Here is a 15595-nt window from a genome sequence, read left to right as displayed (position 1 = left end):
AAGAGGTCACTTTAAAAGCTCCCGTTGATCCTGTTGGCCGGAATTCTCCAATTAGGTCAAATAAGAACGGCATCAAAACATCAGGTGAAACATCAATGCAAAACTATCGCAGTGGCCTTTTAATTCTAACAGAGAAGTTGAATCGCCAGAGACATAATCCCTAAATCCACTTCTCTGTTTTGGAACGTGTTATTCACATCATGTGTTTGAAGTGCAGACTGGTGTAAAAATGAATCATGTCTGAGAGAGTCTCTGAAAACATGAAGCGTGGTTCAACTCATTTGTCCTTCTTCCATTGTACACTAAGTGAAATAGGTGTACTTCCTTAAGATAAATAATATGATGATGATGATGATTACTACATGCTGATACCCTCAAGTATCCTTTTACACCAAGACAATGTCCATTGTGTTCAAAAGTCCAAGATGTAAATAAACACTGACCACACAGGTTTGATCCTGCCAGGAGACCTGCTCCTCATCCCGGTAGAAAGAGCTCCACGACGGTGAGATCCTTGCATCAGGCGACTGAGCGCTGAATGCTGGAAACAACATATGTAGCATTTGATCACAGTCTAGGGCGGCGGACAAAGTTGCTCAAAAACAACTTTGCAAAAGTCCTGTACAACAGATGTTTTCACCAGAAACAGTGGCAATTTCATAGGACAACAGGAGTCATTGCAGAGCACGAGGGCATCAGTGTGTTTTGAGAAGTGGGTGGACAATGATTATAATGGGTTTTACTTTTTTTAAAATTTAGGCTACAATGGAAGCATCAGCGACACAGGCTTATTACATGTTCCAAGTGAAATATCTTTTCTTTCTTATGAATGCCTCTATTTATATTTATCTATTCGCGCAAATCCCTCCTCAGTGAATGCTTTTTGTCCACTTCAGGCCACTGTAGATTACGATTATGATCACTGTTATCTACGGTGCCCCGAAGGTATGAGAATAAAGTGTAACTGCACATCCACTCGTGATTTTTGTTTTTTAATTTCAGACAAATTGATGGACTTTAATGCTGAATGCTGAATCAGAACCAGCTTTATTGCCCTGGTCAGTGAGTATCCCTCCAACTAAGAAGGTGCTTTGGAATGATGTGCACCAACAAAATAAAAAATAAAAATAAAAATAAAAATAAAAATAAAAATAAAAATAAAAATAAAAATAAAATGAATAGAAATGAACAATAATAACAGAAGTAACTAATAAATAAATAACTCACCTGGTTTACTGCATCATGTGCAGATCTGTTGGCTCTGTAGGCAAACTGCATGGATTCCAGGAGGGGAGCCGTGATGGATTTCAGGTGAGATAGAACCAGGCGCTCAAAGGACTTCATGACCACCGGTCTGTAGTCATTGTAGTCAGGAATGATAGTGGAGGATTTAAAGCAGGCAGGGACATGACAGGACTAAAACAATGTTAATAAAGTTATTCTTTATTATAAGTTGATCTATATTACTATTCTTTTTTTTCTTTTCTTTAATGTTAATAAGAATACAATGTTATGCAGAGGTGTACATATGATCATTGTATAGACAAATGATATTTACAGAGGCGGCGGGGAGTTGGGGGCGCGGAATGTTAACGTCTTCCTGGGGAGGCGCAACAGAAAATAATTGAGAAGCTCTGCCCTAAAGGGACATGACAGAAAGAAAAAAAAAGTTGTTTTTTTAAAAATAATTTTAATATAATTATCAAAATAGTCTACATGTAACATTGTAATCTGGAAATTGTGCGTTTTTATCCGATATATTTTTATTGAATCAATGATCATTTCAAGCGTAGTTTGTGTTGTGTTTATGATATCTTCTTGTAAAATAAACGTGAAAGCACAACCTCCCGCGTTGACGTTTGGCTGTGAAACACCACAATCTGTAAATCACTAAATTATCTCGCTTATCTTCTGAAGTTCCAGTGACGTACCTTTCAGGGCAGACATCAACATTCCATCAGTACTAGCAAGCTGCTCACCATGGCAGATCTGAATGATCTGAAAGTACCTGTGCAAGTCACTTAAGTGCTGGGAGATTATATATAGATTAGTGACCTTTGTGGGCAAGTATTCGGTCACAGAGAGTGCAGAGATGGCCCTCAGATAGCAATGTAAGACTCAAACTTACACTAAGGTGAGTTACGGATGGTTTCGTAACATCTTCCAGTCGATCTGCCAAACACTTCTCAACTCTATATCTTGTTTTAATGCGGTGAAAAATGTTTGTTTTTTATCTTTCATCCAAAAAAATACTATATTTCAAACAAATTCCAGAAATGAATCACTTTTAAAATCAGAAAATAAATACAACACATAAATAAATAAAAGTCATAATCGCTCTGAAAAAGAGAAACAAGGCAAAATATAAATAAATTACTGTATAGGTTGGGTTGTACAGTAATATTTATTGTTTATTACTTTTTTTTCTTTTCAAGTGAACGCAAAGCGCCTCCATACTTCAGGAACAACATTCTGTAGAGGAAGTATCTTTATTATTGTAAGCGACGTATTGTTTCAGCGTCACGGGTGTTGCTGAACATACCTGGAAGTCTTCGCTGCCAGATCACATCAATTATTATATTCTTCCTGATTTCCTTCACATGATTGACATACATGACATGCTCATAAAGAAACTGGTGATTTCCCGCAAACTTGCCACACAGCGTCACACTGGACCGGAGCCAAGAGTCATGGTATAAAGTCGGGTTGTGCTGCGCTGCATCTTCACCTGACGAGCGGCACTAGCAGGTGAGTGATGCACTGCAGGCTTCACTGCAGTCATGCTTTGCTGTATGATTTCATTTTGTGACAGGCAGCTGGACTTTCTTGCACTGATGCTACTTCACATCTGCATGTGTCTCATTATAGACTTCAGGATTCATTTTTGAGATTGCAACTATGGCGGGTCAAATCCTTTTGCCCGTCCTGCTGATGGCGATGATAGGTATGTGATTTTTTTATTTTTTCTCGTTGATACAGATTCATCAAATAAGTAATAACAAAAATCTAACATCTTCCTTCTGTTCCATTCTAGGAGCAGCGGTGTCTTTCAGTAGGTGTCTTTTTGTTCATCCATTCATTCAAAAGTTTCAGACTCTTGACTGTATTTTGTCAATGCTAAATGTAGCACACGCTCTCATTTTTAAAGAAGCACAAATTCAATGTGAGGAAAATGCAAGAGTAAAGCCCAGAAAAAATAGAGTATCATGCAGTCAAATAAGTGATCGCAGATGTGTATAAATATTGTCTAAACTGCTGGTTGATTGCTAATACATCTGTGGTAGCAAGAAACAAGAAGAGAGATAAGGACAGAATAACTGTCACAACTTCAAACAAATTGAAACATGATGTAAATTACATTCACGACTGGAAGACATTCCTGAAGCCTTGCTCAGCTTTCATCACGCATTTTAGTCACCACTGGAATTCAAATTTGGAACGATAGAAGATACAATTAAGAGAATGATGCACAGTTGACAGTCTGTCTAGGAAAAGAAAAATTTCAATCTCGATATGATGAGTGTGTTGCTGAAATATGTACTGTACTGTACTGTTTAAGTTCCACACTGGAGTCGCAGTATTTCATATCCCTAACCTGCTGGTCTCTAATTCTTATACTGCTGTTATCAAATTTAAAAATCCCTTGGATGCCATATGCTTCTGTCCTATCACAGGGCCGTGTCATAACAGCAGATATTCCTAATGTCAAAATGTTATCAATAAATGATACGAAGAAAAGAAAAATCAACCGAAGACACTATGTGTTATTATAAATGTATAAAACGTTGGTTGTGTCACATTCAATTTAAAGCACATTCCATTTTAAGATTTCTAATGGATGCGATAGATTTCAACGGACAAGTAATACTCATGGAATAGTCAAGATGAACAGTAAAAAAAACAACAACAACAAAGTTCTCACAATGAACACAAACAAGCATAAAACAAAATTGTCAAAAACATCCTGACGTGATCAGTTCTATGGCTTTACTCTGACTCCAGCAGGGCCGCATTTGACCCTGAGGTCGCACTTTGCTAAGGTCTGCTGTGTACATAGAAACCACCATCTAGTGGCCAGATAATAAAGTACGTTATTAAAAGGCAGATTAAAGACTTAGATTTATCTTAATTCAAACCACCTCGTTGTTTCAATTTTTGCTGTCATTTGTCTGTCTGACAACAATCTAATCCAGACTGAGTGAAACATTTTTGGCTTTGTTTTCAGCCACTCTCTATCCCACTGGCGGCACCAACAGTGCCAGATCGGACGATGGAAGTTCTCCTGCCATACGCCTGCAGCGTCCCTTCCTGTACTTCGGACGGTCTCACCGTCGAGTTTATGTATGTGACATTACACATGAGCAAGATTCCAGCTGCACGTCTCTGGAATCATCCACTTTCATGCATCCCACTGTGCCATCTTTGTCACTCACCTCCTGATCATGCTCAAAGAATAATGCCATTTTGCTCTGAATGTGTTTTAAGGTCAACCACAACGGACACCTGACCTTCACACGTCCGCTCAGCATGTATGTGCCTCGGAGGTTTCCAACCCATTCCACCAGAGACATCGTCGCACCTCTGTGGACAGATTTGGACAACAGATGGCGCGGTCGGATCACCTACTGCCAATACAACAGAGGCAGCGTCCTGCAGCGAGCTACCACTGACATACGCCGCTACTTTCGTCGACCGACCTTTAATGCTCAAATGGTCTTTGTTGCCACCTGGTATCAGGTGGCATACTATTCAAACACACCAACTGTAAGTTTTACTCCACTGTGAAAGCAAAGGTTACATTTGTCACAACACTGGTGGAAATTTTTTCTGACTTTCTTGCAGAGAACGACTGTTCAAGCTGTGCTGATCAGTGGCGGCCAACGCTCCTTCATGCTCTTTAACTACGGATACATTGCATCCACCTCACACTCCATCCAGGTCAGAAATATGTTTAAACTGTAACCATAAGACTCTTTAGTGCTGTCAGAATAATAACCACAGTCAAACCCTGAAACCCAAAATAATTTTGACTAAGGTTGTTTTGATGCATCAACTCAAGCGGGAAAAGTCTCTTAATGAAAAGGTCAATTTTAGTGAGGACAGAAATAAAGTTTGAAAACCTACAATAACGCCAGAAAACAGTATACAACTATTCATAGAGGGTTACTTACAGAAGATAATTGGCTGAGTAACGACAGTGGTACCTCGGCTCTCGACCACAATCCGTTCCAGACGGCTGTCCGAGAAGCGATTTGTTCGAAATCTGAATCGATTCAAGCCTTAAACTAGGCTTTTGTAGGAGTGAATGTAGAGTGTCTGCTGCAGGTGCGCTGTTCCTCTATGTGTGTGGCCGCTGCATGTGGGAGGGGTTGCAGAGTGAGTGACGTCTCTCCAGAAGTGAAGAGGTGCCCGGTGCGTGTCCAGCTCTGAATGTGCGCTTCTGTGCAGTTTGGCTGTGACAAAGTCATAAACCAAGTAACGCTCTGTCCCAGACTCGCCTCATCCCTGTCTGAGCTCCAGCCCACAACAGGACATCAAACCCTGGAGTGAGCGCTCCAGCCTCGGAGGTGTGGAGAGCGAGCACCTCCCTTGTGACACTCTACCACGGCGTTTGAGTTCTGGATTTTCGTTTGAAATCAGAAGCATAAAAATCTCGAAATTTTTGTTCGAACTTCGAAAACCGAGGTACCACTGTATTATTCAAATGTACAAAAATGACTGACAAATGGAAGAGAAGTGAACAAGGTCCAGCAGCTAAAAGCTAATTTGAAAGCCAGCATTAACATTTCAACTTGCCATTCAGAGACAACAGAATGACATCAGACGTATAAACATGCTGCTTGAGGGCTTATGTTCAATGTTTGGTGTGTACTTCACTCATGGATAACGGAAAAAAATCATTACTTGTTGCTCAAATGGATGTTTAGGCTGGATACGACACCAACTCTTCCACTCACCACTTCACCATCCCGGGTTCATTCTCCAACCGAGCATCAGGTCCGCACTCACTCATCCGATCAGGAAGCAACGTGAATGTTCCTGGGCGATGGGCCTTCCAGACAGACAATGGACCAAGAGGCTGTACTTACAACGGTACACATTAATAGTTGCCATACAACTCTTTTTCTGTGGTTTGACTCACTGTTTTCTTCACAGGCGTTGCTGTGCAGCTGGGTGATTCATTTTGGACCGACAGGACCTGTTCCCAAAAGTGTACTTGCACTGCGTCTGGCCTGCGGTGTCGGCACCAACCCTGCGCCTTTTCACAAATCTGCCAACGGGATGCTTTCCAATACTCCTGTCAGACAGTGCGGCGGGGCTTTTGCACCATCAGTGGAGATCCTCACTATGTCACGTTTGATGGCAAGCTGTTCCACTTCCAGGGCACATGCACTTATGTTCTGTCCGAGCAGTGTGGCTCTGATCTGCCCTACTACAGAGTAGAGGGCAAAAATGAGCACAGAGGCAGCACTCGAGTTTCCTGGACCAGACTTGTCAAAGTCCATGTCTATGGCCAGGTTATTGAGATTGTGAGAGGTCATCGTGGTCAGGCTAAGGTGTGTAGCTGATTCTGATTTGAGCTTCACAAGACATTGATCCTGACAGAACTCTGAATGTTGTGTGCTTGTCCATGCAGGTTAATGGAGTCTTCGAATCCACCCCTCTCTCTCTCAACAATGGATCCATCCAGATATATCAGTCAGGTTTCTCAGTCATTGTCAGCACTAACTTTGGCCTGGAAGTGTCCTATGATGCAAATCATTACGTCAAGATCGGCCTCCCATACGCCTATCAGAATGCAACATGCGGCCTTTGTGGAAACTTCAACCAGCGACGACAGGACGACTTCCGTACCCGCCAGGGCCAGATAGTCACCTCTGATGTGACTTTTGCGAACAGTTGGCGTGCACAAGGAGATGACGAGGCAGGTTGTGGGATCCGATGTGCAGGCCTCGACTGCGCTTCCTGTCCTGTAAGCCGTTCTCAGTTATACGGCAACGACAACCAATGTGGTATCCTTCGAAGCGCATCAGGACCTTTTGCTGCGTGTCACCAGCAGCTATCTCCCCAGTCCTTTATGGATAACTGCATTTTCGACCTGTGCATTGGGGATGGCTATCAGCCCATTTTATGCCAAGCATTGAACGTTTATGCCACTCAGTGTCAGCAGATTGGAGTTCAGCTACCAAGTTGGAGAAGACGAGGCTTCTGTGGTAATATTTTTGTCTGCTTTTCACACCTTAACAATGACGCTCCTGTCAAAGTATTAATTTAAACTTTAAAAACTGTTTTTTTTTTTCAGAAATTCCCTGCCCTGAAAACAGTCACTTTGAATCTCAAGGCTCAGGATGCCCCAATACTTGTGCAAGTCCAAATTCCACACACAACTGCCCTCTTCCTGCCCAGGAGAGCTGTGTTTGTGACGCTGGCTACATCCTCAGTGGTGGTGCTTGTGTTCCTCATCGAGAATGTGGCTGCAGTTTTGTAGGCCACTACTACCGGAATGACCAAACTGTCCTAGTCGGTGAAAACTGTGAGTGGCGCTGCAGATGCAGTTATGGTACCATGAATTGTCACCCACATCGTTGTGGCCCACTTGAGTCATGTTCCCTGGAGGAGGGAGAAAGAGCATGCAGACCAAGAGGCTATCAAACATGCTGGATAAGAGGTCCTGGATCGTACCAAACATTTGATGGGCTGCCCTATCAGTATCCAGGCGCATGTCGATTGACTCTTTCCAAGGTGATGGGATTGTCCAGTCATCCCCACTTCATGGTGACAGCAGAAAAGGCACCCCGAGGTCAACAAGGCTTTTCAAGACTGTTGAAGTTTGAGGCATTCGGCAAAAGCATCGCAATTGAAATGTCTGGCACTTCTAGAGTCACGGTAAGATACTGCCTCAAACATAACAAATGTTGACCACCGTTATTCTTCTTTTGACCCTGTTTACTATAATAACAGGGTTCTTCCTGTCCTTGCAGGTTGATGGTCAGTTTGTCCGATTACCATTCAGCCTCCCCAACAGCAGAATCCAGATCTACCACAGCAGCGTACACAGTATCATTCTGCACACCTCCTTTGGTGTGACAGTGCAGACCGTCTGGCCTCACTTTGTGCGAATTAAAGCTCCAGCTATCTACAATGGAACCCTTGGTGGACTCTGTGGAAACTTCAATGGTCACCAGAGCGATGAATTCCGAACACCAAATGGGAACCTGGTGAACAGTCCTGTGGAGTTTGGGGACAGTTGGCGTGATGGCTCATTGGCTGCTCACTGTGTAGACAATGTTAACACAACACCAAATCCAAATTCCAATACAAACTGCAGCATCCTTGCCTCACCACAAGGCCCATTCACACAATGCTGGAGGTCCATTGACCCAGTCCCGCAGGTGCAAACATGTAGGGACATTCTCCGCTCATCTGCTGATCCAGAAACAACTGTGTGTGAGGTTTTCAGAGATTATGTCCTAATGTGCCAGCAAAGAGGGATTGATCTTGGACCCTGGAGGAATGCAACCAACTGTGGTAAGCCATGTGTGACATTGTAGCAACCATTCATAAAAGAATTGCTCTTTTACTCATTGTTTTTTTTCCCGTAGAACAAATATGCCCAGCCAACAGCCACTATGAATCCTGTGGATCTTCCTGCCCTTCTGCCTGCCCCAGCCTGTCCTTCCCGTATTCTTGTGACAATGTGTGTCAAGAGGGTTGCCAGTGTGATGATGGCTTTGTCCTCAATGGTGATGAGTGCGTGCGACCCTCTTCGTGTGGCTGCTACCACCAAGGGTACTATCGAGAAGGAGGTGAACAATTCTGGGATGGTGAGGAATGTCAGCGTTCTTGTACCTGCGATGGCACAACAGGAATGGTCCACTGCACAAGCGCCTCCTGTGGGCCACAAGAGTCCTGTGGAGTGGTGGATGGTCGATATGGCTGCCATCCAAATCCTCACGGTATATGCTCTGCCTCTGGTGACCCACACTACCGCACTTTTGATGGCAAGCGTTACGATTTCCAAGGAACGTGTCGCTATGTTCTGGCAAAACCTATCAACATCACCCAGGGTCTTCACACATTTTTGGTGGAGGCTAGAAATGAACAATGGCGCACACGTCCTGTGTCAATCACATCGGATGTTTTTGTGACCGTGTGGGGTTTTGAAGTACATATTTCAAGATCAAGGAGGGGTATGGTTCAGGTAAGTCATACCTTAATCCATAACCTTGGTGTAAAGATCTCCATCACCAGCCGTAACCAGTCGCATATCTGTCTCCCCAACTTAGGTCAACGGCGTCACCCAGAACATGCCAATACTGCTAAACAGTGGCAGAGTGTCCATCTATGCAAGTGGACGCCGTACATTCATTGACACTGACTTTGGACTAACGGTTACGTATGATGGATGGACTACTGTGACCATCTCTGTGCCTTCCAATTACAGGTAAAACTAGTCTTGAATTCCCTTATTTTTGCTTTAGATAAGTAGAGAACCATGTCATGTGATCATATACTGTATATCCAAAACACAGCAGTATGGTTTAATGAGGAGTCCCTCTGTTTGCTTCTATTAGTGGCCAAATGGGAGGACTCTGTGGAAACTTCAATGGAAATCCAAGGGATGACTTCCAGAGTCCTTCAGGAATGAGTGTCAGAAGTCCATCTGAGTTTGGGACATCCTGGAAAGTACCAAGCAATGACACCTGTAGTGATGGCTGTGGATCCTCCTGTCCACGATGCAACAATGTGGCACCAGCTCAAGCCCAATGTCAACTGATTCGGGCGGCTGATGGTCCATTCAGCTTTTGCCATGAGGAGGTGGACCCAACACCATTCTTTAATGACTGTGTGTTTGATGTCTGCATATCTGGAAATGAAGGTGGTGATCAACTGTGCAGAGCCTTTGAGGCATATGTCAGTGCATGCCAGTCTGCCAATGTACGAGTTTACCCGTGGCGCCAGGACACCCCCTGCCGTGAGTCATCTCTTATGATTAAATATGACTACAATATTTGAGTACTAGTCAAATATAGACCACATATGGCCCTCTTTTTAATCCAGGAATGGACTGTCCCGCAAACAGCCATTATGAGCTCTGCGGTACGGACTGTGCCCACACCTGCGCCAGCAGTACTGATGCCACCTGCACACAAGTTTGCTCAGAAGGCTGTTTCTGCAATGATGGCTTCCTGAAGAGCGGAAGAGACTGTGTTCCAGTTGAAAGATGCGGTTGCCAGTACGATGGATTCTACTATAATGTAAGTTATAGTCTCACATCAAGTGCAGTCGCTAAATTATTTATCAATAACTGAAACAAATACTAAAACCTCTCTGGTTACCAAATTAAATCAGTGCTGTAAACTGAGACAAATTGAGTGTTTTAAAAGGTCCAAAACTTGCCATTCCATCAACTCGCCTTGGATGGGTTAATGCCACTGACAGAACAAGTTATTTTTTTCAATGGGAAGAAAGAACAGAAATAATATATTCATGTCCTCGTTGATTTGGCATCATCTAAAATCGTAATCACAAGCAAGGGAAACCACTAACCACTAGAGTTAACAAGATTATTTTGTGTATTACAGAATGAAACACTGAAGTAGCAACAGCAGTAAGACACCCAAATGAATTAGCTATTCAAAGTGAGGATTGAGGTAGCCACAAAATTCCTTTCCACAAAGGAATTTATTGGAATTTAGGAATTATTGACACAGTCGTGTTGGAAATAAGAGGGAAAATCCGTCTGGAAATCTACTGACTGGTCCGCTTGAAGGGTCATTTGACAAAATTGGGGAAATAAATTTGGTAATTGCTCTGCTCAAAGTGACATCATTTCCATTCTTTCATCAGGCTGGTGACACGTTTTGGACGAATGGATGCACTCAACACTGCGAGTGCCATGCTCCAAATGATTTGCGCTGCTCACCTGAGTCATGCACTCCTGCCCAAGAGTGTGCCATCCAAGATGGTGTTCTGGGCTGTTACGACTCAATGGCTACTTGCATCGTGTGGGGAGATCCACACTACTTCTCCTTTGATGGGGCTGTGTCTCATTTCCAAGGCACTTGCTCATATGTCATCTCTGAGAGTTTGAGCCACAGGAACAATGAGACACATTTCAAGATTCTCGCCACAAACAAACATCGTGGCAACAACCGTGTATCATTTGTTTCCACTGTTGATGTTGTCTTGTCCAATGGAGGAGAGAGTGCAAATATCAGTATTAGAGCCAACAGACATCTGAAGGTAGCTGTTTCTTGCTTTAGTTGCCATCCTGTACATTACTTTAGGTGTGACCATTATTACATTTTTGACCCTGACTGTAAACTTCCAGGTCAATGACGTTGCTGTAAATCCTCCCGTCACCGTGGGGAATCTTGCCAGAGTCATCAGACAGGGAAGATACATCGTAGTCGATGCAGTTGACCTCAGAGTGCAATTCGATGGCCGCAGTACTTTGATCGTTCGAGTTGGCCAAAACCATAAAAACAGAGTCACAGGAATGTGCGGTAACTTCAACGGTGTCACTGCAGACGACAAAGCGATGCCCAATGGAAATCTTGCGGCAAACGACAATGAATTTGGAGACAGTTGGAAGGCTGCAACAAGTCTGCCAAGGTGTGTTGCCTTTTTCAGACTTGCAATTGCTCTCAGTACAGCACAATGTTTGATAAGCTTATCATGTATATTCAAAACCTGAGCAATGTCTTTTGTCACATTTAGATGCGGATCTACTGACGACAGGAGTGGTGGCGGTCTAGATGACTGCAAGTTCATTGAGGAGTACTCACAGCTCTGCAGTGTCATCACCAACACCACTGGTCCCTTCAGAGATTGCCACATTCACTCCAACCCTGCCGCGTTCTACAACGCCTGTGTCCATGACCTGTGTCTCTACACTCCTGCCAACAAAATGTTGTGTTCGGTTGTCTCCTCCTACGAAGCTGCTTGTTCAGTTTTAGGATTGGAAATCGAAGACTGGCGCACACCTTTGCTGTGTGGTACGTTCTCAGAGTGAAGAGGTGCCATATTGGTGCTTGAATCGTCTATTACTGACCTGTTCACCTGCCCCCAGATGAGACTGATCCTTGTGAGCACCTGGACTGCGCTGAGTTTGAATGGTGTGGTGAGAAGGATGGTGTCTATGGCTGCCTCTGTGATGAGGACCACCATCGAGCCAGAAATGAGTGCTACGGTGAGAAGGATCTCTTGTTGTGTTGTACACTTCAGACAGATGTTGATCATCTTAATTTGAAGTTTATTTTAACATTCCGAGTTGATAGCATGATGTTATCGAATTCTAGCTGCAGGTATCAGTCTGTGTTCTAGATGTAATCTTTTCATTATCTTAAATGTTTTTTCTCAAACTTTCGGTGTCCGTTGTCGCTGCGATAGCCTTGACCTGGCATATGAAAGAAGACAACGGGAAAGGCGAAGCAATTTCATGTCCCTCACCGGCCAACATATTTCAAGATGGATCTCGACTATGGAGTGTCGATGTAAACATATAATTCCGAGTGAAAAGGCATACTACAATACATTTGTGAACGGGATATACAGATTTTGAATTTGGACAACTAATGCTGGGCAATCCAATATGTGTCGATACTTGCAGTCAGTGTGTTGATTGTTCATTGCGACAGCAAGAGCATCAATATATATTGCAATATATTGTTTTTTTGCTTCACCTCTTGTCTCTTCTGTCCTTGTTTGGCTCAAAATGACAAAAAATTTTAACTAACAAAAACTTTGTCTCCGTTCCAGATTCGGAAATCACATGTGTCAGCAGTGCGGGAACCATGTCTGTGTCTCGCTGTCAGCTGTTTGAAGCCGGCTTCCACTCCGGTTCCCTTCACCTCCACGATGCCTCCTGCAACGGAACCATCCAGGACGGACGACTGGTGTTCAACTACAACAATGATGATCAAATCTGCGGGACAGCTCTCAAGGTAAAAACGAAAGAGATTCACGGTTTCAAATGTTCCGTGAATGCGGCATGAAGACCAGGTGTCTCAATTTCATACTTTCAGAGCAATGGAACCCATTTCATCTATGAGAACATGATACAAGCTGATGTGGATCCTCATGCTTCTGTGATCAGTCGTGAAAAGAGGATCCGTCTTCCCTTCTGCTGTGAATACCCGCTGAGCCAGGCCCTCTCCATGTCAGTGGGCATCAACCCAGTGGAGAGGTGAGAGTACAACCAGCGAGAGGCATCTCAAAACTCTGGTGCTCTCATCACCAGCACACTGTGTAGTTGTTGTTTCACTCTTCCTAGTAAGTGAAATATAAGCTGTGACAACGGGAATGTCAGGCAGTCATGTGCCCCTGTGTCAAGTCATAGATCATCTTTCACTCCCATGCAAACTATTTAGAAGGAAGACTAGCAAGCAATTTGGTATGTAATACATTTGACATTTTTTGTTTTTCTGAAGCGTGATCAACAAGAAGCTTCCACGGGGCCAAGGACAGTACCGGGTCCGGATGATCCCTTACCGGGATGCTACATTCTGGAATCCAGTCACCTCTGCGGAGAACGTTGAGATGCAGATCAACGAGAGACTTTTTGTTGAGGTGCGAACTGAAGGAGTGGATGCACGCCAACTCACAACCGTTCTGGACTCATGCTGGGCCACCCCGGTCAACCAGGCTGACTACCCCATCCGCTGGGACCTCATTGTAGACGAGTAAATACTTTGTTTTCCACCATCATCAGTTTGGACGGGTGTCACCCTAACCACCTTTCATATATCTCAGGTGTCCAAACACAGAAGATGGTACCGTTGACCTGATACAGAATGGCCGCTCCAGCGCAGCAAGATTTTCTTTCAGGATTTTTACCTTCAACGAGGCTGAGTCCATTTACCTGCACTGCCGAATGCACCTGTGTCTTGTGAAAGAAGAAGACTGTGAAGCGGTAAGTTTAATCCAACTTCTGTGTTTGTGTGTGAAAGTCTGTGCTGAGTCAGACCCTTCTTGGTTCCCTGCAGCACTGCTATCCCGGCCACCACAACAGAGTTAGAAGAGAATTGCCTCGTGACAATTCAGGCATCTCACTTGGACCGCTCAAGACACGATCTCGTATGCTACATTAACATTTCAAATATTTTCTTGTTCTGTGTTTTTCTGTGTGTGTGATTTAGTGTGTCTCTTCTTTCAGGACGACAAGTTCTGAAGAGCAACGCTTCCAGTCACTTCAGCCCACTGGTGATGCTGCTGGTGGCCACCATGCTGGCTGTCAAAACCTTAATGTGATGTTGTGAACTTACTCACTCAATATCCTTGTCAAAAGATGATGTGTAAAAAATAAGAACCTTAATAAGCACTTTTATATGTCAATTACTTTGTGTCGCTGTAGACTCTGGATTGTGTTATGATGGGTTGGGCTGAAAAAGAAATTGTCTGCATTGTTGGGGTGCTTTTGTGTTCGATATCGATACTTTTGGTGTAACTACAATGCCATATGTTAGCCTCCAAGCGGGCCATCTATATCAAGTCAAAATCCTTTACTAAACAAAGAGACTCAAACAATGAAGGAGATCCAGAGTTCTGACTGTTAACTATGTCTTAAACATGTAGCTATAGAGTTTTTCATTCATGTCAAATGTAAATCAGTGTCCTCTTGAGAGAATAAATGAAGATTTAAACCAAGAAGTATCTCAATGTCTGATTTGGTCTGGTGTTGCTTGTGGGAATATGTTGATGAGATCACTTGCATTTATCAATTGCAATATAAACAGCGTTTTTTTCTGAGTGTAATGAACCTACACGGACATCTGATGGACGCAACATTATGCTCTTCCTCCAATATACAAGAGAGGAGAGGTGAACTAGAGACTGTGCTGTTTCAGTGAATGAGAAAACTGTCAACTAAAATGTCAATACTGTGACAATCAGAGAAATCAGGGTAAATGACCACTAGGTGTCAATGTTGCTTTGCGTAACGATTGGAAGTCTTGGAGAGAGAAGAAGACAAAGTTGTAATGATGACTGAGATGGAGAAAAAATGGATTGGACTTAGACTTATTTTATTGTCATTGCACAACAAACACAGTTGTGAGACCGCAACGAAATGTGTGACTGTGTGACAAAAACAGAAATATTGTGGCAGCTGGGGGGTTATTGCACAACAGGAAGTAGTTAATCATGCATTCATTTGGCATTTAACAGTCTGACAACCACATAACTTTTTTCGTAATCTGGCTGTAACACAGCAGTTACTGCAGAACCATCTACCAGATGAGTTGGAGGGATTCGGAGGGGGGAGGAAGGCTCTTCTCATCCGCTGTAGGAAGTGCGAGCGCTGGACCTCCTTCGCCAGGGATGAGGTGTGGAGTGACCAGCTGAGGTTGTTGGCACCCCAGGTACGTAGTTGTGCTCACGACTTCCTCAGCTGTGTCGTTGATGCGGAGGGGTGTATGATCTCCTGAAGTCCACGATGAGGTCCTTAGTTTTGTCGACATTCAGGGCCAGGTTGTTCGCCTTGCACCAGCCCACAAGATGTTGCACTTCCTCTGTGTAAGCCTTGGTGGTGGTTGTGAGTGCAACCGGACAAAAGTCGTTAAGGCAGGTGATGGGCATTTTTTGGGCACTG

The 15595-nt window shown here is 43.7% G+C and overlaps 1 protein-coding gene across 1 annotated transcript; it reads left to right on the top strand.

Annotated features, from left to right (window-relative positions):
• The first annotated feature begins 2722 nt into the window (after positions 1-2722).
• LOC128759479 (alpha-tectorin-like) lies at positions 2723-14655 on the top strand. Its single transcript, XM_053866471.1, has 25 exons — positions 2723-2748; positions 2869-2944; positions 3035-3052; positions 4226-4341; positions 4486-4764; positions 4843-4938; positions 5928-6093; positions 6157-6557; positions 6638-7214; positions 7304-7887; positions 7983-8529; positions 8604-9202; positions 9288-9445; positions 9576-9976; positions 10063-10259; positions 10852-11247; positions 11336-11619; positions 11725-12002; positions 12077-12196; positions 12766-12950; positions 13032-13192; positions 13437-13688; positions 13759-13918; positions 13992-14082; positions 14162-14655. The coding sequence occupies exons 2-25, from the start codon at positions 2899-2901 to the stop codon at positions 14254-14256; spliced, it is 6207 nt and encodes a 2068-aa protein (XP_053722446.1). The 5' UTR covers positions 2723-2748; positions 2869-2898; the 3' UTR covers positions 14257-14655.
• The last annotated feature ends 940 nt before the right edge of the window (positions 14656-15595 follow it).

Source organism: Synchiropus splendidus, chromosome 5 (genome assembly GCF_027744825.2).
Source record: "Synchiropus splendidus isolate RoL2022-P1 chromosome 5, RoL_Sspl_1.0, whole genome shotgun sequence".
NCBI lineage: Eukaryota > Metazoa > Chordata > Actinopteri > Syngnathiformes > Callionymidae > Synchiropus > Synchiropus splendidus.
The sequence above is the reverse complement of the archived record's forward strand: the minus strand, read 5'-3'. Positions and strand labels throughout refer to the sequence as shown.